General features: G+C 48.3%; 9 protein-coding genes across 9 annotated transcripts; 4 read left to right on the top strand and 5 right to left on the bottom strand.

The window, feature by feature from the left end:
• Window positions 1-384: 384 nt before the first annotated feature.
• N7520_000679 (GNAT family N-acetyltransferase) lies at window positions 385-1,014 on the bottom strand (the record flags this gene model as incomplete). The annotated part of the gene is made up of 1 exon (XM_057134614.1): window positions 385-1,014. The coding sequence occupies one exon, from the start codon at window positions 1,012-1,014 to the stop codon at window positions 385-387; it is 630 nt and encodes a 209-aa protein (XP_057000550.1).
• A 510-nt stretch (window positions 1,015-1,524) lies between these two features.
• Window positions 1,525-3,167, bottom strand: N7520_000678 (uncharacterized protein; the record flags this gene model as incomplete). The annotated part of the gene is made up of 3 exons (XM_057134613.1): window positions 1,525-2,428; window positions 2,482-2,705; window positions 2,754-3,167. The coding sequence occupies 3 exons, from the start codon at window positions 3,165-3,167 to the stop codon at window positions 1,525-1,527; spliced, it is 1,542 nt and encodes a 513-aa protein (XP_057000549.1).
• Window positions 3,168-3,370: 203 nt separating this feature from the next.
• On the bottom strand, window positions 3,371-5,312 carry N7520_000677 (Zn(II)2Cys6 transcription factor domain-containing protein; the record flags this gene model as incomplete). Its single annotated transcript, XM_057134612.1, has 3 exons — window positions 3,371-3,797; window positions 3,918-5,226; window positions 5,282-5,312. 3 exons carry the CDS (start codon window positions 5,310-5,312, stop codon window positions 3,371-3,373), a joined length of 1,767 nt encoding a protein of 588 aa, XP_057000548.1.
• Window positions 5,313-5,725: 413 nt separating this feature from the next.
• On the top strand, window positions 5,726-7,138 carry N7520_000676 (M20 family metallopeptidase; the record flags this gene model as incomplete). The annotated part of the gene is made up of 4 exons (XM_057134611.1): window positions 5,726-5,818; window positions 5,870-6,678; window positions 6,733-6,872; window positions 6,921-7,138. 4 exons carry the CDS (start codon window positions 5,726-5,728, stop codon window positions 7,136-7,138), a joined length of 1,260 nt encoding a protein of 419 aa, XP_057000547.1.
• Window positions 7,139-7,875: 737 nt separating this feature from the next.
• N7520_000675 (SDR family NAD(P)-dependent oxidoreductase) lies at window positions 7,876-8,820 on the bottom strand (the record flags this gene model as incomplete). Its single annotated transcript, XM_057134610.1, has 2 exons — window positions 7,876-8,711; window positions 8,763-8,820. The coding sequence occupies 2 exons, from the start codon at window positions 8,818-8,820 to the stop codon at window positions 7,876-7,878; spliced, it is 894 nt and encodes a 297-aa protein (XP_057000546.1).
• A 210-nt stretch (window positions 8,821-9,030) lies between these two features.
• Window positions 9,031-9,823, bottom strand: N7520_000674 (uncharacterized protein; the record flags this gene model as incomplete). Its single annotated transcript, XM_057134609.1, has 2 exons — window positions 9,031-9,713; window positions 9,796-9,823. The coding sequence occupies 2 exons, from the start codon at window positions 9,821-9,823 to the stop codon at window positions 9,031-9,033; spliced, it is 711 nt and encodes a 236-aa protein (XP_057000545.1).
• Window positions 9,824-11,647: 1,824 nt separating this feature from the next.
• Window positions 11,648-12,949, top strand: N7520_000673 (uncharacterized protein; the record flags this gene model as incomplete). The annotated part of the gene is made up of 1 exon (XM_057134608.1): window positions 11,648-12,949. One exon carries the CDS (start codon window positions 11,648-11,650, stop codon window positions 12,947-12,949), a length of 1,302 nt encoding a protein of 433 aa, XP_057000544.1.
• A 5,974-nt stretch (window positions 12,950-18,923) lies between these two features.
• On the top strand, window positions 18,924-19,733 carry N7520_000672 (C2H2-type zinc finger protein; the record flags this gene model as incomplete). The annotated part of the gene is made up of 1 exon (XM_057134607.1): window positions 18,924-19,733. The coding sequence occupies one exon, from the start codon at window positions 18,924-18,926 to the stop codon at window positions 19,731-19,733; it is 810 nt and encodes a 269-aa protein (XP_057000543.1).
• A 1,430-nt stretch (window positions 19,734-21,163) lies between these two features.
• N7520_000671 (uncharacterized protein) lies at window positions 21,164-23,091 on the top strand (the record flags this gene model as incomplete). The annotated part of the gene is made up of 2 exons (XM_057134606.1): window positions 21,164-21,476; window positions 21,545-23,091. The coding sequence occupies 2 exons, from the start codon at window positions 21,164-21,166 to the stop codon at window positions 23,089-23,091; spliced, it is 1,860 nt and encodes a 619-aa protein (XP_057000542.1).
• Window positions 23,092-23,641: the final 550 nt, after the last annotated feature.

Here is a 23,641-nt window from a genome sequence, read left to right as displayed (position 1 = left end):
TGTGCATGTATACATTTTCTGACATATAATGATCCAAGACCGAGGCTTTTGAATACCGGGAAATGAGGCAGAGATATTGGGTCTCAACGCAGACAAGGACCAAATCGATCCTAAAGGCGGTGGAGGGTATCCAGCGAATTATAAAGGCCTTTTTCATTTGCGCTGCCGTAGATTGTATGTTCCTTTAGTGTTCAAGAAGGACGAGTCTTCAAAGGTTCTATGAGGCTAAGTACCGAAATTGATCCTTCAAAGCACAATGCCTAGATATTCTTCAGCAACAACATCATCTACAACGAAATGGCAGAAGATGAAAGGACGAATGATGAATATGGATGAATACCATGCCGATAAGGTAAGACTCTTGACAGCTTATAATTACACCCATTACTCTTTCCGAATTTCCTCCGTCACACCATAAACACTCAAATCCTCACTCATCTCCGGCAACGCATAAACCGCACTCTCCTCACGCCCAAACACCTCCAACGCCGCAACCCCCCTAAAGTCCATCCCAATTTTCTCGAGAACCCTCCGACTATGAGAATTAGTAGCATTACAGAACCCAAAGAAATCCGTAATTCCAAGCTCCTTCTTAGCGTACTCCATCAAACCCTTCGCCGCCTCAGTCGCATAGCCCCTTCCATTCATCTCGGGTATGATCGCATACCCGATATCAGGCGCGAGATAATGGCGGTTTGGCGGTGCACCTTTCATGAGTGAGACGGTGCCGATGGGTGTAGGGGGCAATAGTCCTGTGTCGTGCTGGAGTAAGACGAGAAATATGCCATGCTTGTTCCGCGCGTAGTCTGCTAAAATGCGGTTGCGGATAAACTCCGATGCGCTTTCGGGATCAACGACTGATGTGGGACCACAACTGCGGATGCAGAGGTCTGTGTTCCAGAGGTGAGGGAGGAATTTGCAATGAGTTTCGTTGGTTGGGTCGAATGGGATGATACGTAGGCGTGGGGTTCTTATGGTGAAATCACTGGGAAATGGTGATTTGGGTGAAGTCATTGTAAATTCTGGTTAAGATGTAGAATTTGATTACCAGCTATGTTTGTCGCAGGATATTCTAATTGATCACAGATTGTTAGGATTATAAGTGAACTTGTCCCGATCTAGGGATGACTCGATGTGACTCGGGTTGACTCAATCTCGGAGGTCGGAGTCCGGTTCAATCAAGCCGTCAACTAGTGAAAATAGGGAACTCCAAAGCCGGGTTTGAGCGAGAACCTTAGAAGAGCGACATCTGGAAAATATTGATATTATACTGCCTTTGAGTTTTAGGCTCTGTAGTTGACTACATCCATATATCTGGTCTGATTCCAAGTCCAAGTAATGATTTTGGGTGGTGAGTGGGAGATACTTGCATAATATGTTTCCTGAGCATTCCCGGGTTGTGAATGTTCAATAAACCTTAGGACATTTGAAAAGATAAACAAACTCCAGTGTTGGAATCAGCATAAAATTAGTACTTGAGATGGATTCTAATTCCAAGGTTTCACACGTGTGCATAGTGATATGTCACCGATCGAACTTCTTCAACTCCAACCAGCGCATCGGGGGGTACACCAACATTGTCCACGAAACGCCAACCCAAATCCCCAGATCCGACCCATACTCCCCAACCATCCTCGCAATTGGACCAACATACCAAATCTGATCCATGGACACAATAGCACCAGCCCAGCCAATAAGGAAAGCCAATAGAGCAGCAATGCCAATCGGCAACTTAGACGGCTCCGCCCAAGCATCCCAATTAAACCCTCTCTCCCGACGGAAAATCAAATGCTCCTCAATCGCAATCATCAGGTAGATAGTGACCCAGTATCCCATAAGCGAGAGGAAATTATCGAAGATATCATACAGATGATTCCGTCCACCAAGCGCACAGGCAGTATAGATCACAACGCCAACGCAAGAGTAGAACCATCGCGGAAGCCGTGCTAGCTGGCGACCCATAATCTGGAATCCGAGTGAAGCAGAATATGTACCAGGTATGTTATTGGCCACAAGACCCAGTGCGACTAGGACGCCCATGAACTTTCCGAACCCGCCCAGTCCGTCGTAGCCTGCTAGAATGAGGGCACCAGACGAGGTGTCGTAGGCTGTTGTCCAGGTTTCGTGGGTGAAAGTTCCTGAGGCCAGACCGACGCCCATGACGTTGGCGAAGGTAAGAGCTAGACCTACGCCTAGGAAGGTCATAAGGAATGTCTTCCATGTTGAAGTGGTGGGTGGAAAGTAGACGAAGAAGTCAGCGCCTGCGGGGGCCCAAGCGACTGAAGCTGATAAACAGAGAGAGAAGAACGAGAGACGATTGCCGGCAATTGTCTCAGAAGAGCCAGTTGAGCTGATCGTGGTATCGAATTTAGGACCTGCGCTGCCGACAAGAACGAAGACGGCGATGAATTGGGGGAGCCAGGCCCATCTGGAGATTTAGTTTCTTGATCGATATGCCTGATCCGATAAAACTCAGCTTACCTTTCATAAATATGGAATACCCTCATGCCGAACAAGACTACTACCCAGGTCATGATGGCGATGATGATAATGCCCACGATGACGGTCATTCGACCTCCGGAAACAGCAGATAGGACTTGCCCACCGACTAAACAGTCGATCATACCGTATCCAAGCATGATGATGATATTAAGCAGACATGCGATCTTGCTAGGGTAATAACCCATGAAGTATCTCGCGACAACCTATGACTCATCAGCCAAGTGCCAAATTTGAGGTTTATATTTGCATACCATAGTACGATTCCCACTCGCAGGACCAAATGTACCCATATAAGCAACCCCAGCAGCACCAAGCAAAGCGCCAAAAGTAGCACAGAGAGCAGAGTCGACAAACCCCAAATCGTAACTCAGGGGTCCGAGCATACCAACAGCCATATTGTTAGCAGTAATATTGGTGCTGAACCACAAGAGCGTCATCTGCATATAATCGGAGGCTTTGATATCATGGCGCTCTTCAACAGGCACGCGCTCTACGCCTCGAGCTTCAAATAATTTCAGCGAACTAAGGTACGCATTGAAGCGGCCGAAAACTCCACCCGGCGGGGAACTCCCTGACGGCGCGTCTCTGGTTGTATCTTCAGGGGAGGTCTCGACGATCGGAGGGGATTGTATGCCCTTCTCCTCGTCTATCACTGACGGAGCCATGACTCTGCTTCGTGGTGTTGGGATGTTAAGAAAAATATCTTCAGCCAAGACTTTTGCGGGATGTAAGCCGCAAGGCTTATCTCTGGCTCAGTGGCGGGGCGGGATCCACTCCATCTTATCTTTTTCTACGGAACTTTTACGTTACACACCGGAGAGTATTTCTTTTGATTAATTTCTTTTGAGCAGAGTAATGATTTTTTATATCAGCAAGACAGGAAATGGCCCTGTCTTTCATATGAATAGGGTTGTCCCCCTTGAATAATCTCGTCAAATCGTCGGCTGATCCGATCATAGTTCTGGCCATACCGACCCAGCTCACGAAGACGGATCGACACCCAGTCTTGATAGATCTGATCAGACGTTGCGATGCCAGCTATGAATAACGGCCAGGTAATGCGCACCAAAATGCGAGGTCGGCTGCGGTGAAGCTTCAGGCTCAACTCCAGGACATGGGACACTGCAGCACTGAGCGACATGAGGTTTAGATTAATCTGGGTTCCAGAGATATTATTCAGAATATCGGGGAAGCAGAGGTGATAGTATATCATTGTGCTGTAAAATGTGATGGAAGCCCAGTAGATGGTTTCGATGACACGACGACCATTCTCAACCGAGTCGCATGATTGGGCTCTATTGGCAGAGGCGAGCAACGTATCGTATTCCTAGATCGTGTTAGAAGTAACAACTTTATCGGTTTCCGAGTGCCTCACAATAGCCAGAGTATTTATCTCATGAATGAGACGCTCATACGGAGATACAACTCCAATAGCTTCCTCAGTTTGGGGGCCCCGTTTGAAAAGTTCGGTGATTTTAAATTGTATGATGTGGCTTCGGTGGTACAATGTGAGACCGGGAAGGTTTTCCATATCGTCCAGTTGAGCGGAGACGGGATATGTCTCGCCCCAGAAACGTGCAGGGGATTGTCTGCTGATTCGATAGAGCTCAGACAAAGTCAAAAGACCGGTGCTAGGAGTCTCGGCGCCCAGAAAAAATTGAAAAATATCAGTATCCAATTTTGCGGTTCCAGGTCCAAAGAATAGTGCAGCGGGGGTGAAGAAATACAATGTCCAAAGGAGAAAGAGTGGGACAGAAGTACAGCGGAGGGTTTCTAGGGAGTTGGGCGTTGAACAGAGGTCCGGAGAATTGGCATCCGTGACTGGGGAGTCAGTATTTAATTGCGCCTCTGGTGAGGATTGCTGGGGAGGTGTCTCATGTTCGAAAGTGATTGTTTTTCTTTCGGACCAATCTGATTGGCCTGATTCTCGATCTTGAAGCAAAGGCACAATGTGATTATGAAGCAGGGTTTCAATGCCCCCAATATGAATGTTTATTGCGGGTGCTCCGCTTCCAAACCGGTTCTCGTAGTCGATCATGAGCCATAAAGTGACGAAAATAGCCTCTATTTTCTGCGGAGACTTGACGTCTTGTTTCAGAGCATGACGCAGACTCGATAGAGCTCGACCGTAATGCACTCGTCCCACCAGCTCACAGGACTCATTATTAGCTGAGATACTGGGCAAGGCTTCTTGGTCATAAAGTCGAGATCGATGGACCTCCCTTGCAGTAGTCGCCAGTATCATGCTCATGACCATTGGCTCTTTCACCGAGATCTTCTGGTAGGTATAAGCTAAGGTAGACCATGGCCAATGTTTCCCGAGAAGCACCACCAGTGTCGAATTTGAAAGATAACTGAGACACTCTCGGTCAAAGCCCGATAGAGTCAAAGAATTGGCTGCAGTCACGTGTAGATCGCTATGACCATCATCAAATCGCGGCAATGGAAGCAAGGGCGGTTTATAGGAACTAGACCGTGGCTGAGAATTCCGGGGAGTTCGCTTTCGAGCAATCTGGCTTGCCCCGCCAGCCTTCTCAGGGTATGGTGCCTCCCGACCCTTTGAAAGTGTGTCTAATGTGATCGATTTTCGCGGAATAGGCCCGCCTTTCCACTCGCATACAATGCCTGCAGACACACATCGCTTGCATTGAGGCTCCTCGCGGCCTGGCACCAGCTGCTTCTCCTCGTCACATTTGATCTTGCGTATTCGGCACGACCGGCAGCCTGAAATAATAGGTTTAGTTCCAGGTTCATATGCCAAAAAGGTGGAGATCCCTACCGTTCTTGGATCGTGTCTTGGACTGATGCATGTTGATAGCCGAGCTTCCCGTCACAGCCACATCTCATACAGGATCTGGACCCGCTCGGTGGTATAAGGGTCCAAATCTGGGGATTTTAGCTTAGGCGAGCAGACGCTGCGGCGCTCTTGACAATTAACAGGAAAATATGTTGAGGGGAAAAGTGGAGGCCGGGGAAGAGCGACTTATCAGTTGAGTGGAGATCGATAAGCCAAGAGCACTGCCGATTGGTCGCATCGCCAAATCCTCGATCTCCATTGCCGAGCAAATGCCATCTTCGAATTCCCTATCTTTACCAATCTCGTATCTACAGCCGACATAGCCGGAAAGATGCCGCCAGTCTGTCTATGGCTGGCTTTAAATTGGAGTCAATGTCTCCTAGATTTTCAACATTTATTTTGACCGAATTCAAATCAAACTAAAACATGCACGTCACCGAGTCACAGAGAGCGTTCTTGGATGTTGTCCAAGAGGCACTCAGCCGATATGACACACAGCTAAGAGATATTAACCAGAAAGTATGTGGTTGCTTCCTTATTCAAAGAGGCTAATGTGACTAATTTTTGCAGATCTGGTCAAACCCAGAACTTGCTTATGAAGAGTACAAAGCTCACGACAACATTTGCCAGCTCTTCGAAAGCCTTCAGTCGAGCGGATACCAAGTCCGCCGAGAGGTGTATGGAGTGAAAACTGCGCTTGAAGTCGAGTATACCTATGGCACTGGTGGACGAACTGTTGCCTTCAACGCTGAATACGATGCCCTTCCGGGAATTGGTCACGCCTGCGGTCACAATTTGATCGCGACGAGCTCTATCGCCGCATTCATCGCTACTTGCGAGTCAATGAAGGCTCAGGCCGAGTCCCTGTCTGTGCCAGGATTTACCGTTCGACTATTAGGCACCCCTGCAGAGGAATCTGGTGGTGGAAAGGTGAAGCTCATCAACAGCGGAGCCTACAAAGATGTAGATGCTTGTCTGATGGTGCACCCTGTTCCCATGGCACCTGGAAACCCGGAACTTTGCGGCATGGCCACTGTTGTAGAAGGAGGATACCTTGCCAATGATAAAGTTCAAGTGACCTTTACTGGCAAGCCTGCTCACGCTGCTGCTGCCCCATGGGAAGGTATCAATGCACTCGACGCGGTTGTGTCGGCATATGTCAATATTTCTATGCTTCGACAGCAGATGTTGCCTACTCAGAAAGTCCACGGAGTCATTAAGGAAGGAGGTACCCGCCCGAACATCATTCCTATGTCTGCCACTGTGGATTATTATATCAGATCTCCGACCAAAAAGACATTGAAGCCCTTGACCGAAAAGGTTATCAAATGCTTCGAGGCTGCTGCACTCGCTACAGGATGCAAAGTCTCCTTTGAATGGTATGGCTCTGAAAATTGACGCCTGGTGTGATAGGAGGCTAATGAGACACTTAGGGGGCCATCATATGATGACTTGAAGAGCAATATGCCGATCTGTGAGAGCTATGTCACAGCAATGAGAGCAATGGGTCACCATACACTACTTGACAACTCACAACAAAAGCGCTCACTTGCCGGTGCATCCACCGATATGGGTTAGTCTACAGACTTTTTTTGGAGAATCTTCACTAACATTGTTCTAGGAAATGTCTCATACGTTGTGCCTGGATTCCATGGTGTCTTTTGCATTCCAGTCGATGGAGTTAACCACACACCAGAATTCACCAAGGGAGCTGGATCATCCGAGGCCTTCGAAAGAGCTATTGCTTGTGCGGCTGGTATGGCCGTAGTGGCTTGCCAAGTTTTGGTTGATGATGAGTTTGCCCAGTCTGTTAAGAAGGACTTTGAGCGAGAAGAATAAGTGACTCATAAATACGAAATAAAATATTATCGAGACAAGGCGCAGCTTCCAATCATCATGATTATGATTTTTAAATGTACATAAAACCTGCTTCTCTATTGTCAAAAAGCCAAGGTGAAAATCTCTAAATATCCTATCGTTCTTTCTGGTGTTGGTTGAGAAAGGAGACCAACTGTATTTCAATTTCACTCTGACAAATCTCAGGAGAAGCCATTTCCAGCTTCATAGAGCCCGTCACTTCAAAAAAAAACAATCAACTGGGATTGGACCTATCACAATGTAGTTTGTCACGCTGCGTGGTTGGTTTGTCACCTCATTGCCGTTGCCAGTGTCCTTTGTTCGCCCACCAGCTGACGGCCACAACGTTGCACTCGCTTATGCGCTCCAATAAAGTCTGTATGTCTGCCTAATCGAAAATATCTCAGATACCTGAGGATCTTTCACGTTTGGCAATCTGGCCACAAAAGAAGAATTACTTGATCTTGCTGAAAGGATGCTGTCCCTGATGAGAGCATTCTCTCTGATATCTCCCGGGGGTGATCAATCTCAAGCCAGTAGCTGCAATACTTTAGTCCTTGAATGTGTACATCCGTTTTGGTTGAGACTTGCATTGTCTGTTTACTACAGCGTATGCAACATGTACTAATTAGCAATATCAAGGCCAGTAACGGTAAATGCCAATTTCTAAATAGTGAAAAATTTTAAATGCTATTGGAAAGTTTTCTATTGAGATCCATCTACACAGTCATTCTCATTCCACCGTTGGCACAAACCACACTTCCGGTAGTCCACTGCCCATCCGGTGTACAGAGCATGCCCACAACACCTGCAATTTCACTCGTGAAAGCCGGTCTCCGCCCACCCATCTTCTCTTGAATCAGACGCGCCTGCTCCTCCGTGATCCGGCCCATAGTATCTGGGTCATTCACATCTAACTTACTTCCAGGGGTATTATCCTGGAAACCCTGAATATCGGCCCAGAAGTCTTCACCCGCTTTAAAGTACATGTCACCAATCACAGGGCCGGGGTTGACTGCGTTCACGGTGGCATGATCGGCCAACTCACGCGCCCAGGTACGTGTCATAGCCTCGAGTGCTGCCTTGGTACCGCCGTAGATTGACTGGCCCACGAAGCCCATTGATGAAGATACGCTGGAGATGTTGACGATGCGACCGCTTCGATCGGTTGGAAGGTAAGGTGTAATGGCCTGTGTGAGGAGGAGAGGAGCGAGCACGTTGATAGTATAATGCCAGTTGAAAATGTCGGCGTCGATGGGGCCCTTGGCGGCGTCGTTTAGGTTCCGGTCTGCCGAGACACCGGCATTGTTCACGAGAATATCAATTTGCAGTTTCCCAGAGGATCCGAATTTCTCCTGTGCAGCTGCAACGATGATATTGACGGCCTCTTCGGGCTTACTCAGGTCGGCCTGGACACTTTCGCATCGGATTCCGTGGGCCGCGGCTAGCGAGGCGCATAGCTCGTTTGTGGCGGCTCGTGAAGACTCGGATGTGAAGTTCAGTAAAAGCGAGGCACCCTTTGCGGCGAGGTTACGTGCAATCGCTTCACCGATTCCTAGAGCTTGCTATTAGGGCATTGGAGCTTATCGAATGCATCTGGACTCACCTCGCGATCCGCCAGTGACGAGGCCAAGCTTCCCCTCAAGAACACGGGAGTTTGCCATTTTGAGTGATTGATGTATGCGGTTCTGTAAAAATAATGAGTTCAAGTTGGCAGATCATGTTACTTTGTACCCCGCGCAATTTAACCGATAACATTGGAATCCCCGCAGAATCCACTCAACGCGGGGAGAAATTGCCCGTTTGAACAAGAAAAGAGGAAAACCGGCTAATTCCCTCACTCCCGAGCCACTCATAGCTTTACTCCAAGACATTTAATCGCTTAAATTGCTTCGCATTCTCCTGACAACCTGACAACCTCTACCGGTCACCGCTCCATACTCGCCTCGGAAAACAACCCCACCCACCATCCTTGAGAACACACTTCCCGCGTCCGAAGGTAGCGCAATCGGTCCTCCATTACATAACACCAGAATATGATCAACTTGCCCAGCCGCATCTCGAATCTCCTGTACGAATTTCATAGATTGCTCCAATGGCCGACCACCTAACGCCCCGGTCGAGCCAGAAGTCGCCAGTCCCGCGTGCGCGACTACGGCAGCCGCGCCTGCCTTCGCCATTTTAGTCGCGTCCCCCGTATCGAATACATAACTTGTCACGAGCCCTTGCTTGTGGGCTTCTGCGATCAAATCCTTCCCAGTCTCCTCGAAATTCCGCCGGAATTGACCGTCGATCAACCCGACCGTGTTTAAGTTCTGTACGCCAACGAAGCCGATGCGCTCCATTTCGGGCGGGGGGGGAGGGGATGCGGGCATCTCACGGAAGAGATTGGTGCCACAGACTCCGGCTAGGACGGTGACCTTCTTCACAGCGGGGAGGACCTCTAGAGCCTGATTTGGTCTAGTATCTGCAATTTGGAAAAGTTCGGCTTGTCGTAGACACGTACTATTTTGATGAATCAGGATCACGCGGCCGCAGCCTGCCATGTGGGATCGGCCTGGGTTGTAGACCAGCATTAGATCAGCGCCGCTAGTCAATCGAGCTTTATTGACCACTTGTCCATGGAAGTATGTTCGTACCGGCCAGCTCTGACGATGATTGAGCCATCGGTAGTGTCTTCCAAAGTCGTGAGAGAACTTCTTCTCGGCTTGTCGGACGAGGCATATCAATACTCTCTCAGTCAGTAGTTGAGTTTGATTATTTCAATATCTCACAAGACATGGATTTAGATACTCAATATACAACCAAGCAAACTGAGGTGAGAATGGATTTGATCTGTGTTTTGGTCACTTTCTACCCCTTTCGGTGCTCTTCGAATTACAAAATTGTGCTTCCCTTGCATTTGGCCGTTGCTGTGCATGGACCTGGAGTTTGACAACTGGTTTGATTCGGCTACGTAGAAATGAAATTTATTCTTCTTTTGCCCTCATGAATAGACCTTATCTAACCATGTGAATTAATGTATCCTACAAACGGCATCTGGGGTGAAGAGTTTTAAGCGCTTACATATTTATGACCTCAGGAGCTTCATATGTGCAGGTGAGGTACAGTACATTATCCAACTGCTCTCAATAATTAATGCCGTCGTAATGTTACATAAGGTAACATTGAGTCCACTTTGCCAAATTTAAATAATTATTATGGCGTTGACCTCGTATTCAAATGGGTGAGATCCTTTGAACGTTCATAATGAAAAGTTCTCAGGTCAACCTCGGGTTGTTGGAGAGTATTTCATATCAATGGGTGTTAATCAGCTCCTGCCTAGTGCCCTTTCTGTATACACATGTACTAAGCTATTCCTTTCTTCAAGTAGTCTCGACTAGGACGGTTGAAAGATAGTCTCTAGCAGCACGAGGAGGTACCCCCAGGTTGCTAGAGTGGCCTCGATGCTTAAGGACACAATTTACTCCGCAAGCCAACTTGCTAGTGTGGAGTTCATAGGCTTCAGCTCTTTTATTCACTCTTACCAGCTGAAGAGCTGACTGCTTTGAGTTCAACTTGAAGAGAATGTCGAGATCTCAAATGTCCGTCGGCTCAGTAGCCCTCAGGTAGAAAGTGGGGTAATGGTACCAAGCAATTCAGGGTAGGACGTCACAATGTGCGACAGTCAATGGAAAAGTGAGCAGAGAGAAAAAATACATCCGCTTTGACACAGAACCACAATTGCCTGCCTCGTCTCACGGAGCCATGAGCGATTTGATTGACCACACCGTATTCAGCCCTCAAGTTGCGAAATCACAAGTTAACGCCGCTCAGCCTTAATGAGACCCTGCGTCGCTTTATGTTGCCCTATATTGTTAAGCTTACCTCAGTATTTGCATGAAAGCTTTTCTTAGCAGCCACTGGCATATGTTGAACTTAAATACGCTGTGACCTCTGACAAAGTACCCTATAGACAATCTTCAGAAGAAGCCAGTATGAAGTATACTATCATATTAACTATACTATGAGGCACTTGAGACATAGCGCAATGTATCTCCATTCTTGGGAATTAGTTGTAGAGAGCCCGTTTAGCCTTTCATCCGTACTGCATGTAATTGCACTACGCCACTTGACTATTTCTCCTCTGCTTATCCTACACTTCTTCAAAGTTGTTATTCAGTAATCTCTCCTTTCACACATGCACTCCTGTAGATGAATACGGACGCCATCTTCGTTATAGGCCTATTTAGATCATTCACCTCGTTTTTAGAGTTAAGTGCCGTTTCCTTCAGCTCTGCCAAAAATTGTCTCTGTCCAATCTTCATTGTCAAAGATCGGTAGAATTTGCCAACCTTTTGATCTATTTTTTCGAGCGTCAAGACAGATATCTATAAGAGAACGATGCCTGGCGTGCGTTAATCTAAGAGTAACCACTATTGACTCCTTTGAAAGACAGCTTCATATATATTCTTTTCAAACAAGAACATCACCCGTTAAATTGACTTCAGAATGACGGATCCTTCTCCTGCTAGCCTAGTTGCCCTCCTCACCAAACCACCCGCAACGTCTACCTCCCCACCAGAAGTGCCCAGCGGCACCGTATCACTGTTTGTGGACGACAACTGGTCCAGCACAAGATTGGACTTGTATATAGATGATTACGCGCCAAGCCAACGTCACACCTTCAAATCTTCTATGCTGGATGCAGCCACCTGGGTCGCGTTCAACTTGCCCATTGGCACAGTGATGACCTTAATGGATAATTATGTGTCAAATTCCGCAGGACAGTCGGTCGCCGATCTTAGTGACTGTGGCCGATGCGTCGACCTAGTCGGCACTGGAAACACAGAATCGCTTGATCTCTGGGCCATGCATATGAATGACATCGTTTCCTGCTTTTTCTGGCGGACGGTAGATCTCAACATGGGTGCCGTCGAGATGTTTGAGGATGTCGGCTTCAGTGGTGGCCGTACGACGATCTTCTTGAGCGAATGGAGCCCCGGTACTATTGTGAACGTCGAGAAGTGGTGGCTGCAAGACTCAATTTCCTCAGTCCGCTGGAAGACTCTCGATGACCGACAGGAGTTCACACTTTACGACAACTTCGACGGCACAGGGAACAGATACTCTAACATTAAGGGCTGGGGCAGAACCAAAGAACTCTCGGATCTAGGAGACGACGCCTCCTTCAACGATGAGATGAGCTCATTTAGCTGGATCGGCGTCAACCCAGTGAAAGAAATCATTGAGCCGTTCAACGTTGTGATAAGCAGCACATCTTCCTCATCCGGTCTAGTATCATCCATCTCCGGAACCAACAACAGCACGATACCGCAACCCGTCACTGTGACACTCACCAACACCGACGCCCAGACATTGACCATCACAACGACGGATCAACAGGTGCAATCCATCACTTCGACACAAACGATGTCAGAGAAAGCAGGAGTCCCTGGCGTGGATGAGGTCACGGCTACATGGGCGATAGCCCTTGCCTATAGCTACACGACGACTGATACCAAGTCAACCACGGATACGACGACTATTGCTCTGGCTATCTCGGAGACGGTCAATGCGCCACCAGAATCTTCTTATACGGCGACATTGCTGGTTAGTATTGGGAGGATACCTCCTACGGTTTATACAACCACCGCCCAGCGTTGGTATGCAGTTCCGGTGACAGGAGGCGTGGAAGATCCGACGAACAATAATTTTTACCTGCGAGTCGAACCGGTGTCAGTCTCTGTCAGTGGTAGTCTTGCAAGTAATACCACTATCAATATCGTATCGACGCCTTTGACTAGTTCTTAAAGCTGGTCAGGCCGGTCAGGTTCTTCGGTTCTCTTCCTGATACGGAAGCTCTCCGAGATAGATAGGTTTCATCTAGTTGTGTGATATACGGAGTACTCAACTAGCTTTTTCATTTGACCATCCTCAGAAAAGACATCCTCCATCATAAGTAAGTGCGTATCTAATGTAGAAGTGTATCTTGATATCAGTGGGACGGAGCTATCAATGTACTTACTTTCAGGGTAGAAAGTCAGTCAATAGGAGAGTCGTTGAAGAATGGACTTTTTTCCATTCTTTAAAGTGACCCACGCCTGTCAACAGACCACAAAATGATATTCTCGTTAGGCAAACTCCCCCATTTACCGTCAGCCCCCGAACTTCACGACAGGACCTGGAGTCCCGAGGCTTGAGTTGGCAAACATTGCCATCCAGGGACCCCAATCAACCCTCCTCCACGTCCCATACTCCGTATTCGTAGCCGAGATATCGCATATCCACTAAACATGCAGGGGCCAACCTATTAAATTCCCAAAGAGCCAGACTAATCTCCCAAGGACCAAGTAAAGGACATCTCGCTAAGTCTGCGTGGAGTTTGCTTAACCACATCCACCAACATGACGTTTCCGCTTACGCAGCCCGAGCAGATTCTGATGCACTAGCTTGTCCACCCTGCATCCGGTGGTTACCGTACAGACCCTCATTTCCGTGACATACAATAGTGCATTGTATTGACATTATTCCAGAAAAGAAAAAAAATGAAGCAATGACACTTATCACTAGTAGCGTTTCGGCGTGCCCGTAACAGAACAGACCCGTATCCTTGCCCATACATGCCCACAATACAGCCGGAACCTCACTTCGTGCATTACTCTAATGTACTGATACTCGGTACACATCCCCTGATAACGTTACCTAGCCACACTCTCCACTCATTATGGAAAAGCAACGTGGCGGATTCGTCCCCATCGCGCACGGATCAAAAGCAAGCTTCGTAAAACGCTTAGCTACTTCTCCCTCCCCCTCCACCTAGCCACCGAGCCGAGATGAACCTAGCTCGAGCTTCGATGTCTACGAATCCAGGCCTCGTCACCTCTCATCTTCTTACCACGGACATTCAGCGAGTATTGCTCCCCGCTCGACTCCACTTCGCGCTCTGTTCGGCCGGACCCTTTGTGTGCCGATCGAATGGGAGCGCAGCTGTGGTTTGGTGTGAGACGATTGTGGTTTTAATTATGGGCCCTGTATTATTTTCAAGGGTAAGTTATGCCGGACTTGAGTGCTAAGGCTTGGGATCTTTGTCTTTCGGGGGAGGACAGGTTTCTGGTCGAAGGATTTATGTGTAGGGTCCCAAGGGTGGGTGTTTACAGCTACTACGAGTGACATGGATGATATCCTGATGGGGAACTGTTAAATGATAATATTGAGTCCTGATCATGCTCTGAGCTTTGTATGCTTGATTCAGCGAGCAGGGGTCTGTTTTCCTTCGCACAATGGATGAAACTTCCAAGGAAGTTCGCGCCGAATTTTGTACTAATATGATTGATCCACTTTATCTGCGATATGATGTGTGTGTGGCGCTACCTGGACCTATCTGGCCTTCTTTAGATATCACTAAAAAATGATTCGTCCTTTGGCCAACTCAGCTGGCGCGGAGTATTTTGTTTAGATTATGCATAGTGATAGTGAACCTGCATTGATGAGTTTCTCATTTTGCTTTTTTTGGTCCTGGATTTGTTTGAATTACGGTTATACGGATACGGATAAGTGACCTGCATTGTACTGTACCCGTTCACTGTGGATGGGGCCTGTGGATCATCGTTCCAAGCGAGGATCAGGGCAGTGATTTTCATTGATTTTCATTGATATGTCAGCGGCCTTTTTCCTGCCGAGGTCTTGATCTGATATGTGGAGCTGGAGTGAACAAATATCCATATACGCGGCCAAACGACAACTGATGAAGCTTGAAAATTATCAAGGGCACTAAATTTATCAGGCAGATTGGAATGGGGACAGTACGCACTCGATTCCACCTTGAGGCGATTGTTTCATGCTATTATCATCGCTAGGAAGGTTATTATTATGACGAAGCATAGTGCGACATAGCGCATTGTTTATCTTGTTCCTTTCGGTATCCGGAACGGGTCTTCTACGGGTCATTAGCCGGATATACGAAGTAGCTACGAAGCTACCTAAGCTACGACGCACGCACGTGGTCAAAGCAAGAAGCATGGACCCAAACACCAGAAATAGATATTCCCGGGTCCAGAATCAAGATGAGATGACATGCGCCACAATGCGATCGCAGTCGTTGATGGAGTAACTAGGCAGCGGCATAAGTCGGGGGCATTTGTGATCGTCTGGAAGATAAAAGCTCCGGGAGAACGGGTGCCGGATCGTCTATGGAGTCGCCCGTTAGGTACCGAGCGAATCATCGTCAATAGTTCGGAACATTTTTGGAAATCAGGCAGCAACTGAAGAACTTGTGTGGCTGTGGAGCGTAAACATGAGGTCCAGAGTTCTCAAGTTGGTACGGATGGGGTTTACCACGTGTTTTCTGTTCCAAGGATTTCCAAACCCAAAATTACTCATTTAAATTTGTCCAAACTCGGTTCCTCAGGATTTTCATTTTCATTTTCTTAAATATCATTCGTCAGAAATTGTCACTGACTTGAGGTCTCTGGAAAACACCCTGATCCGAAAAGCAAGAAACCGGGATTTAATTTTACAAGCCACCAAGATCGTGTAGAAGATAGTGCAGAAAGGCCGCGTGGGCAGGCTTGAGCAGGTGCAGTAGTGGCATCCATCTGCAAATTAGCATCTCCATAGCACTAGTAGAGATAAGGGATGGTATTGAGGAGCTCGGTCACAATTGACGTCAGACTAGACTTAATACGGTAAGAGGGAGGGGCTGGCCACGAGTCCCTGCATTCAGGGTTAGAAAGAGGCGTATCATAACGATACTAGGGGTAAAGTAAAAAAAAAAAGGGTCCGCTAAGAGAAAGGAAAAAAATTTAAACCCTCAGAAACCACGCTAAAAGAGTCCCTGACAAGTCGAAAAGACATGTGGCGTAATCTTCCAAGACTTGGCCACGTACGAATCATGGACATGATGCGAGCACTAGTTGTACTAGTCAGGATAAGCACAGAAGTATAATCGCTGGATCGGGGCTAGTTCAGCCCAGTGGGGGGTTGATATACGTATACAGCATACGTATGCCCCGTCAAGCGTTGTTGTCGAGCAAATCATCTCTCGGCTTGACACACCCAATGGTCAGGTCTGGAATCAAATCTTTGATGGGGGCTTTTTTCCTTTCCTCCATCGCCACGAACCACATGACCCTTTTTGGTGTTCAGGGTCAAGATCGGGAGATGCAGAAGCTTGGCTAATCGGCTGCCATCCGTAGCTGGCTTACGCCATCGACGAAAGAACAGGCGTAATTGCTGGATACCTGATTGAGAGTAAAGATTCGATCAGCGAGTGTTCAGATATCTCAGGGCCCATATTATGATTGCACTCGGTAATTCCGACTACATGGCACTATGTATCCAGGAGTTAAATCCATACGCTGCTGACTTACGTACGCTGGGCGGAGAGTCCCCGCGCAGTTCACGGGGCGGGGCGGTGGACGCGTACGAGTACGAAAGCTGTACGGGCTAGATCTGCCCCTTGGACCCGTATTTTACTGTTTCTTCCTCTTTTATTTTTCCAAGATGTACGCAACTAGGGGACGTATACGCGATCCCCTTGTTATTGGCCTTATCTGCGTACGTCGCAGGTGTCGTAACTAACGGGATTGGAATCTCCTTCCCGGGAGAAAGCTCGATCAAAATGGATGTCGATCGGGCCAGATTCGAAGTGCACGTTTTTCCTTCGCAGTTGAGGATGAGCAATTAGACTTCTAAAAGCTCGGGATGGATAGCCTTGTAGATCATGGGTTGTTTTCAATACCGAATGGGGTTTTTTGGTATAAATTTGTTCCAGGGCCCTGCAGGACTAAGCACAACGGAAGGAGAATTAAATCGGGAAGATAGGGCTTCGCAAGCATCCAGTCTCTGGAGCCAATCCCCACCGCCTAAAACCTCGGAGCCGGAGGTGAACTCCCAATGAGGTTAAGTGAAGAGCGCAACATCATCACTTACGTACGTCACGGACTCCAGCGGCTCGCCCCCAACTGTATAAAAAATTCAATAGATTGTCTAGAAAAGGGGGTTTAGATGGTCTATGGGGTATAGCTATTGACAATAATATGATTTGTGCCGTGTTTAAAACGATTCCCGAGGCGGTAAAGTATGGGTAAAGAAAAGTCCCGATTAATCCAAAGAACGGAGTCCCTGCGCCGATTATCGTTCCCAGGGTCCATGGAACCAAGGGGAAAACACTTTCTGGGCCGTGTTTTCGAGTTTTTTTTTTTTTTTTCCTTCAAAAAAATTCTTTTCCGCAGTTTACCCGGGATTCACAACTTTTGTTTTTACGGCTTTGCTTGGCCCAACCGAAGCCCTAGTTGTAGAATCTATCAATCAGGTGAAGTCGGAATACCGGTGGACAAGCTTCGGAAATGTCAAATGTAGAATCTGTTATCTACCTTGAATTGAACGCACAAATCAAAAAGTAAAGTCAAAAGTAAAAAGCAGAAAAGCATATAAAATTAAAAATTACCCAAAGATCTTAAGCTGACGAGTCAATGTCCCCGCCAGGGTCGAGATGGGGCGGGCCGGAAGAAACGGAGCCAGAAACGGGTCTGCACAGAAACCGCCATAGTTCCAGGTGGATTAGGGGTCCTGTCGGCAGTGAATCCTCTTTAATTTAATTTCTCTTTTTTCTTTTCTTATTTTTTCCTCAACATACGTATGCTGTTTTCCCTTGTATTTCCTTAGCTCCACTCCACTTAAGTCCGCTTGGTATCCAACGTATCAAAATACGTGGAACTTCTGGGGGAGCCTCTCTTAACAGACCCTGGAAGCTTGGCTTTTACTGGTGCCATTATTTAGTATGTTTAGTACCTGAAATGGGACATGGCTTCGTAAATTTTGTGTTTTTCCTTTTCTTTTTCTTCTCCGATTCTACTGTATTCTTCATCCTTTCCCTTCTGGTTTGAATCTCTCTCAAACCATTCTTTCCTTTTGGTTATCTTGGGTCATCTCGCCTATCTATCAACATCTTCCCCTCCTTGCCACTCATCAACCTTCCATCATAGGCAACCAAAAGCCAACTCTATTTGCAACACAACAGTCGTGATATAAGAGAACCTTGACTTTTGATCTTGCTCCCGAGCTGGACACTTCTCTCGAAGACGGTAGCTAGTGATCAGTTCAAACGGTTTAAACGACCCAGCAATTGTGTATTTGATCACAGCCAAGATTCTCAGGCCGGTTTCCAACTGCCGTTAAGGATTGTGTTCCCCCACGTCGAATTTGGGAACAGCGGGAAAAAAAAAACAAAGACGAGAAAAGGAACCAGGTCTTCGACAAGAAAATAAGTCAAAACTCTCGTCACGGAGCACGAAAATCGGGATTCATTTACTCCGTCAACGACATTCGCCAACACGAGCTTCTCCCGGGTTATTTCGAAGGTTGGGATCGACATTTGTCACTTCTGGAGATCGTCTTGATTACGCTCTCTGTTCTTCGCCTCATTTGCGAACAAACAGGGACAGAGCACAGCTTCGACTCCTTTGGCCTTGTCAGGTCTGCAGCCCAGACTCCTTCTATAGGACCTAATGTTGTCGACGTGTTATACAACACAGAAGACAAACATCTTCCGCGAACCACTGGTATGTTTGCAATGGCCTGTTAGGGTTGCAACGGGAGGCACAGAGCCCCTCTCATTCCCTTGCTCTTGTCTTTCCACCCTCTCCCGTTGCAACTGTAATTTGTCAGATCCTCTCGAGTACCTAGGCCCGGCTGAGCGGGTAAACTGAAGGTGAAAATACTAATATAATTTTCAATCTAGTATAATTTTCCAGCCCGGGTGACCGTGTATCGGGACACGGAGGAAATGTCCGTCAGCAGCAGGGCAAACATTGTATCGATCCTCAACAATGACGACCACCCGTCGTTTGCGGTTCGATCCAACCCCAGAGTCGGGACTTTGAACTCGTCCGAGCCGCAGCACCAGCACCAGCGCCTCCCACCTGTCAGTAATTTGCACTCGCGCCCGCTCGCATCGTCCGAGTCCCCCACAGTCTCTCCCCGAGGCTATCGGCATCCATTAGATCCTGTGAACGAGGCGGTCCAGGCCGTCTCACCAGGCTCCTCCGATGGCTCCGCCTACGACTACATACTAAGCCAACCGTCATCAGTCGGTTATCACCCGTACGCCCGGCAGGACCTGCGACGGGACCCATACCGATATCCTTCTCGTGGGCCTGCCCCTCCGCGAACACCCCCCGAGATCCATTCTGCGCCACCATCAGAGAATAAATCCTCCCAGGGGACCGGCCAACGGGGCACCGGTCGAAAGAACAAGTATCCATGTCCATACCATTCGACCCATGGCTGCACGGCCACTTTTACCACATCAGGCCACGCTGCTCGCCATGGCAAGAAGCACACGGGCGAGAAGAGTGTCCACTGTCCCATCTGCAACAAGGCGTTCACTCGCAAGGATAATATGAAGCAACACATCCGTACGCACCGCACACACTCTGACGATATGCGCTCGACCACCTCCGAACCGGACGGTGAACAAAGATGGGCTTTGTCGAGACCTGATAGTGGTTATGCGACTGGTACTCATCATCGGACAGTTAGCCAGACCACCGATGGTTCTATGCCGCCTCCTAGCAGTGCACCTCGCCTACCTTAAAACGACTCGTGCAGAGCATCACCCAGTCCTACTCCCCGGCTGGCTGGCTCTTTATACCTTTCCATCACTTGCATCTACATACGGACTCTACTATTCCCTGACGAAACCAATCTTCCTACCCACTGCTGTGCAGTGTCCCTTCTCCTGTCTTGTCTCTGTAGCGCATTTTCTGCCCCGGAGTCTACTTGTTTTCATTCTCGAACATGCATAGCCAATCGGCTTTATCATTCTCGCACCACCCTGGTTACCTCACGAGACCGGGAGTGATCTGGTGACTGGAATAGGGGACAGACATCCCGGCGTCCAGATCTTGTGGGATGCGACTCAATACTGGCTATCTTGCTAGCTGTTTCTTTCTTTCTTTGTTTTATTTTTGCCTTCCTGTTGTATATCCCATGTAGCATTGCATCTGCTTCTATATTGTGTTATGAAATACCTGAATGGTTGGAACGTTGACCAACCCGTTGGAAGCGGCTATCTGAGTTGAGGGTTGTGACGTATTTTTGTATAGTACTTATCAAGGATCACCATGAATGGAATGACCGTGTGTGCGACCAGTTCTGGCTGCACCGAGCAACATAATCTTATTGATAATAGAGTGACAATCCAATGAAGTATAAGTCAATTACACGAATCTAGAATCTATTTCCTGGACAAATGGCGGGACCAGCCGAAGTTTGTTCCATGGAACGACTGTTGACGGGGGAATTTGCTTATACTTCTAATCGCATAGAACTTAGAAAATTATTCTTTTGCAACTAAATCATATAGCGAATAACTTTACTCTGGGACTCCAGGTCTATATGGTGGTCAATCCGTGGACTTTCTTTGCTTTGGCAAATTCCCTGTGGATTTGTTCCAGACGCGACATAACGGCAAGGCTTAGCCATTCCCCTTGGAGATAAATCAATGCACCATGACGTCGCGCACCGAAATAATAGCCCTGCCTTGTCAATGACAGGTCGATACTTAATCCACGGCATCATCCGAGCGGTCGCTTATTCGATGATAAAAAATTTCCTACATTTTCCTTGCATCTACGGCTAGAATTCTAAACGGTGGGACGACGTCATATCGGTCACACCATTTGTGTGATATTAATATATGAAGTGAGATCACTTTCTGAAAGTTACTTTGTCCCTTTCTAAGATTTCTGCCTTTTGAAGGTACACAAGGGAAAAAGTAAAGATTAATGGAATTAACTATCACAGCCTACAGTCTCTCAGCCACGCCAAGTTTGTCTCCAGCCTCAGTTGATCCCTGCTACGTCACGCCACCTGCCCCGCTATATTTCCTCACTTTCGGCTTATTGTGATCTCGTCACTCTTCTTCTCGTCCCTGTAAAAGGTGGCAAGTTTCGCACGACATTATTTTTTTGTTCGCCCTTGATAAACCGATAAACCGCTTTCCTGAGCGCCCCACGTGGAACCATGGCTTACTATGAGGAACACCGGTACCAGGCCCCGCGCGACCGTACCCGCCCAGTCAGCTACGCTCCAGACTATTATGACACCCCTCGCTATTCAAGGTACGAACGAGAAGTCTACCCTGATGGATCAGTCGAGGAAATTCAGCGCGATTATCCACCCGGCGAGGGGTATGTCTATGAGCGTGGTTACGACTCGAGGCGATCGCGGCGCCCGGTTTATGAGAATGTGCGCCGTGCTTCCTCTGTCAGTGGTGATCCGTATTACGATGGGTATCGCTCACGCGCTCAACCATCACGCCAATACGATGATCGTCGTAAGTAATTTCCTGCCCGTTTTTGATGAACAGGGAGGTTTTTTTGGCGCATTTTCTTACCTTTGCAGGCCCGCGCCGCTCTAGATACTCTCCATCGCCTAGCCCATCTCCACCCCGCCATAGACGCCGCAAGTCATTCAGTGAACAAGCAATGAGTGCCCTCGGTCTAGGAGCTGCCTCGTCCAGATACAGCAGTGACCGTGGCCGTGGTCGCGGATCATCTCGCCATCGCCGCTACTCCTCAGACTCTCGATCGCGTAGCCGCAGCCGCAGCCGCAGTCGTGATCGCGATCGCAAACACCGTGAACGCAGCCAAGGGCGTATTGCTCAAGCCGCTCGTGCCGCGCTCACAGCCGGTGCCGTTGAAGCCTTCCGGTCTCGCAAAGACCCCGGTGAATGGACTGGTGAAAAGGGCAAGCGGATCCTGACCGCTGCTGTCACGGCTGCTGGGACTGATGGTCTCGTTGACCGCGATCCCAACAAGCACAGCAAACGGCATGTGGTCGAGTCTACTTTGGCAGGTCTTGCCGCCAGTCATTTCATGAATGGAGGCCGATCTCAGTCCCGAGGCCGTAATTCCCGCGGTAGACGAAAGTCTAGCAGTGGCTTCAAAGACATAGCAGCCTCTGGTGCGCTCGCAGCTGCCGGCAAAGAAATCTATGACCGTATCTCTCGCTCCCGGTCTCGTCCTCGCGGACGAGGCTCATCCTCAGGTAGCGATGATGACCGACGCGGCACAAAGAAGCGCAGCAAGAGTGTCTCAGACTACCTCAACAAAGGCATGGCGGCCTTGGGTCTAGGCGAAGAAGGAAAGCGTGCAGACGAACGGCGCGAGAGCGGTGACCGGCGACGACACCGACACCGTGACTCCCGACGTCGCGATCGTTCCAACTCTTATTCCGACTCCGACGCAGATAGTGACTACCGAAGCAGCAGCAGCAGGGATCGGAGACGGGGCAGAGGCTCGAGAGATGTAGGTCGATATCGTTCCGTGGATGGAAGACTATCCCAACCCTTTTACCCCTATAACAATAGGAGATCGCTACCCACTAGCGCGCCGCGCGGAGAGTCCGGAGGCGACGGCGCAGCAACAACTAAAGCGATCGCCCAAAGGCATTCCAGTTCCGAGAGTGATTCTGACTTAGGTGACAGTGATGAGGAGAGAAAGAAACACAAGAAGATGCAGCGCGACATGCTGTTGACCGGTGGCTTGGCCACCGTGGCTACTGTGCACGCGGCACATAGTGTTTATGGAGGTATTCAGAAACGGAAGAAGCGAATGAAGGAACTGGAGGAGGGGAAGATCTCGCCAGAGGAGGCACACAAACGCAAGATCAAGGCCAATGCGTTGGACGCCTTCAGTGTCGGCTTAGCAGCGCTGGGTATCAAGGGGGCATATTCGGAGTGGAAGGAGGTTAACGAGAAGCGGAAGGAACATAAGCATTTCCAGGAAGAATGTTGCGAGCGGGCGAGGAAGAGGCATGAGAAACGGGCGCGCAGTCATGGCCCGCCTAGGCGGACTCGGTGGCCTGATGAGATTGAGTATCCACCCTCGAGGACTGCTTCGCTTGCCTATAACGAAACTTCGAGCGAACCTGCACGGATTTCTTATTAGTGCGTCCATCGTGGGTTCTTGATCTTGTTGTTTCGGGCTATGGAAATGATTGATGATTAATGATGTGATGAGTTTTTTTACTGTTATGCCGGGATAATCTTTCCTTTCTGACCGAGTGAATTCTATGACATCTTTCTTATACACCGTCTCCTAAGGTGTATTTTTCCACGGAGTTTCTACTATCCGAGTATGGATGATTCCATTCAAGGAAAAGATACTGGAATATGGGTGTATTGAATATTCCAATAGGTTCGTTGGATCAAGTACCTTGTGCTCATTGACATAGACGTAGTTGATCAGTGTCAAATAGTCCGAAGATAACCGAAATACGAAGGTATTCCCTCCAAGGTCCTACTCCAGATTCAATATTCGGCAGGTTGAGAGTCTACCGATGCCGATGTGGTTGACTAAGCTTGACCCCACCATTAGCTTAGGTGGGCTTAGTGGGTAAGTACCGGTACTTACATTTACATATTAGGTTGTGTGTGAAATTATGTACCAAAACAAACTCATGGGTCCCAGAAGTTTTTCTCCCCCTCCTCTAGGATCT

This window comes from Penicillium odoratum, assembly GCF_028828045.1.
Source record: "Penicillium odoratum strain IBT 22623 chromosome Unknown utg000001l_segment0_segment0, whole genome shotgun sequence".
Classification (NCBI taxonomy): Eukaryota; Fungi; Ascomycota; class Eurotiomycetes; order Eurotiales; family Aspergillaceae; genus Penicillium; species Penicillium odoratum.
The sequence above is the reverse complement of the archived record's forward strand: the minus strand, read 5'-3'. Positions and strand labels throughout refer to the sequence as shown.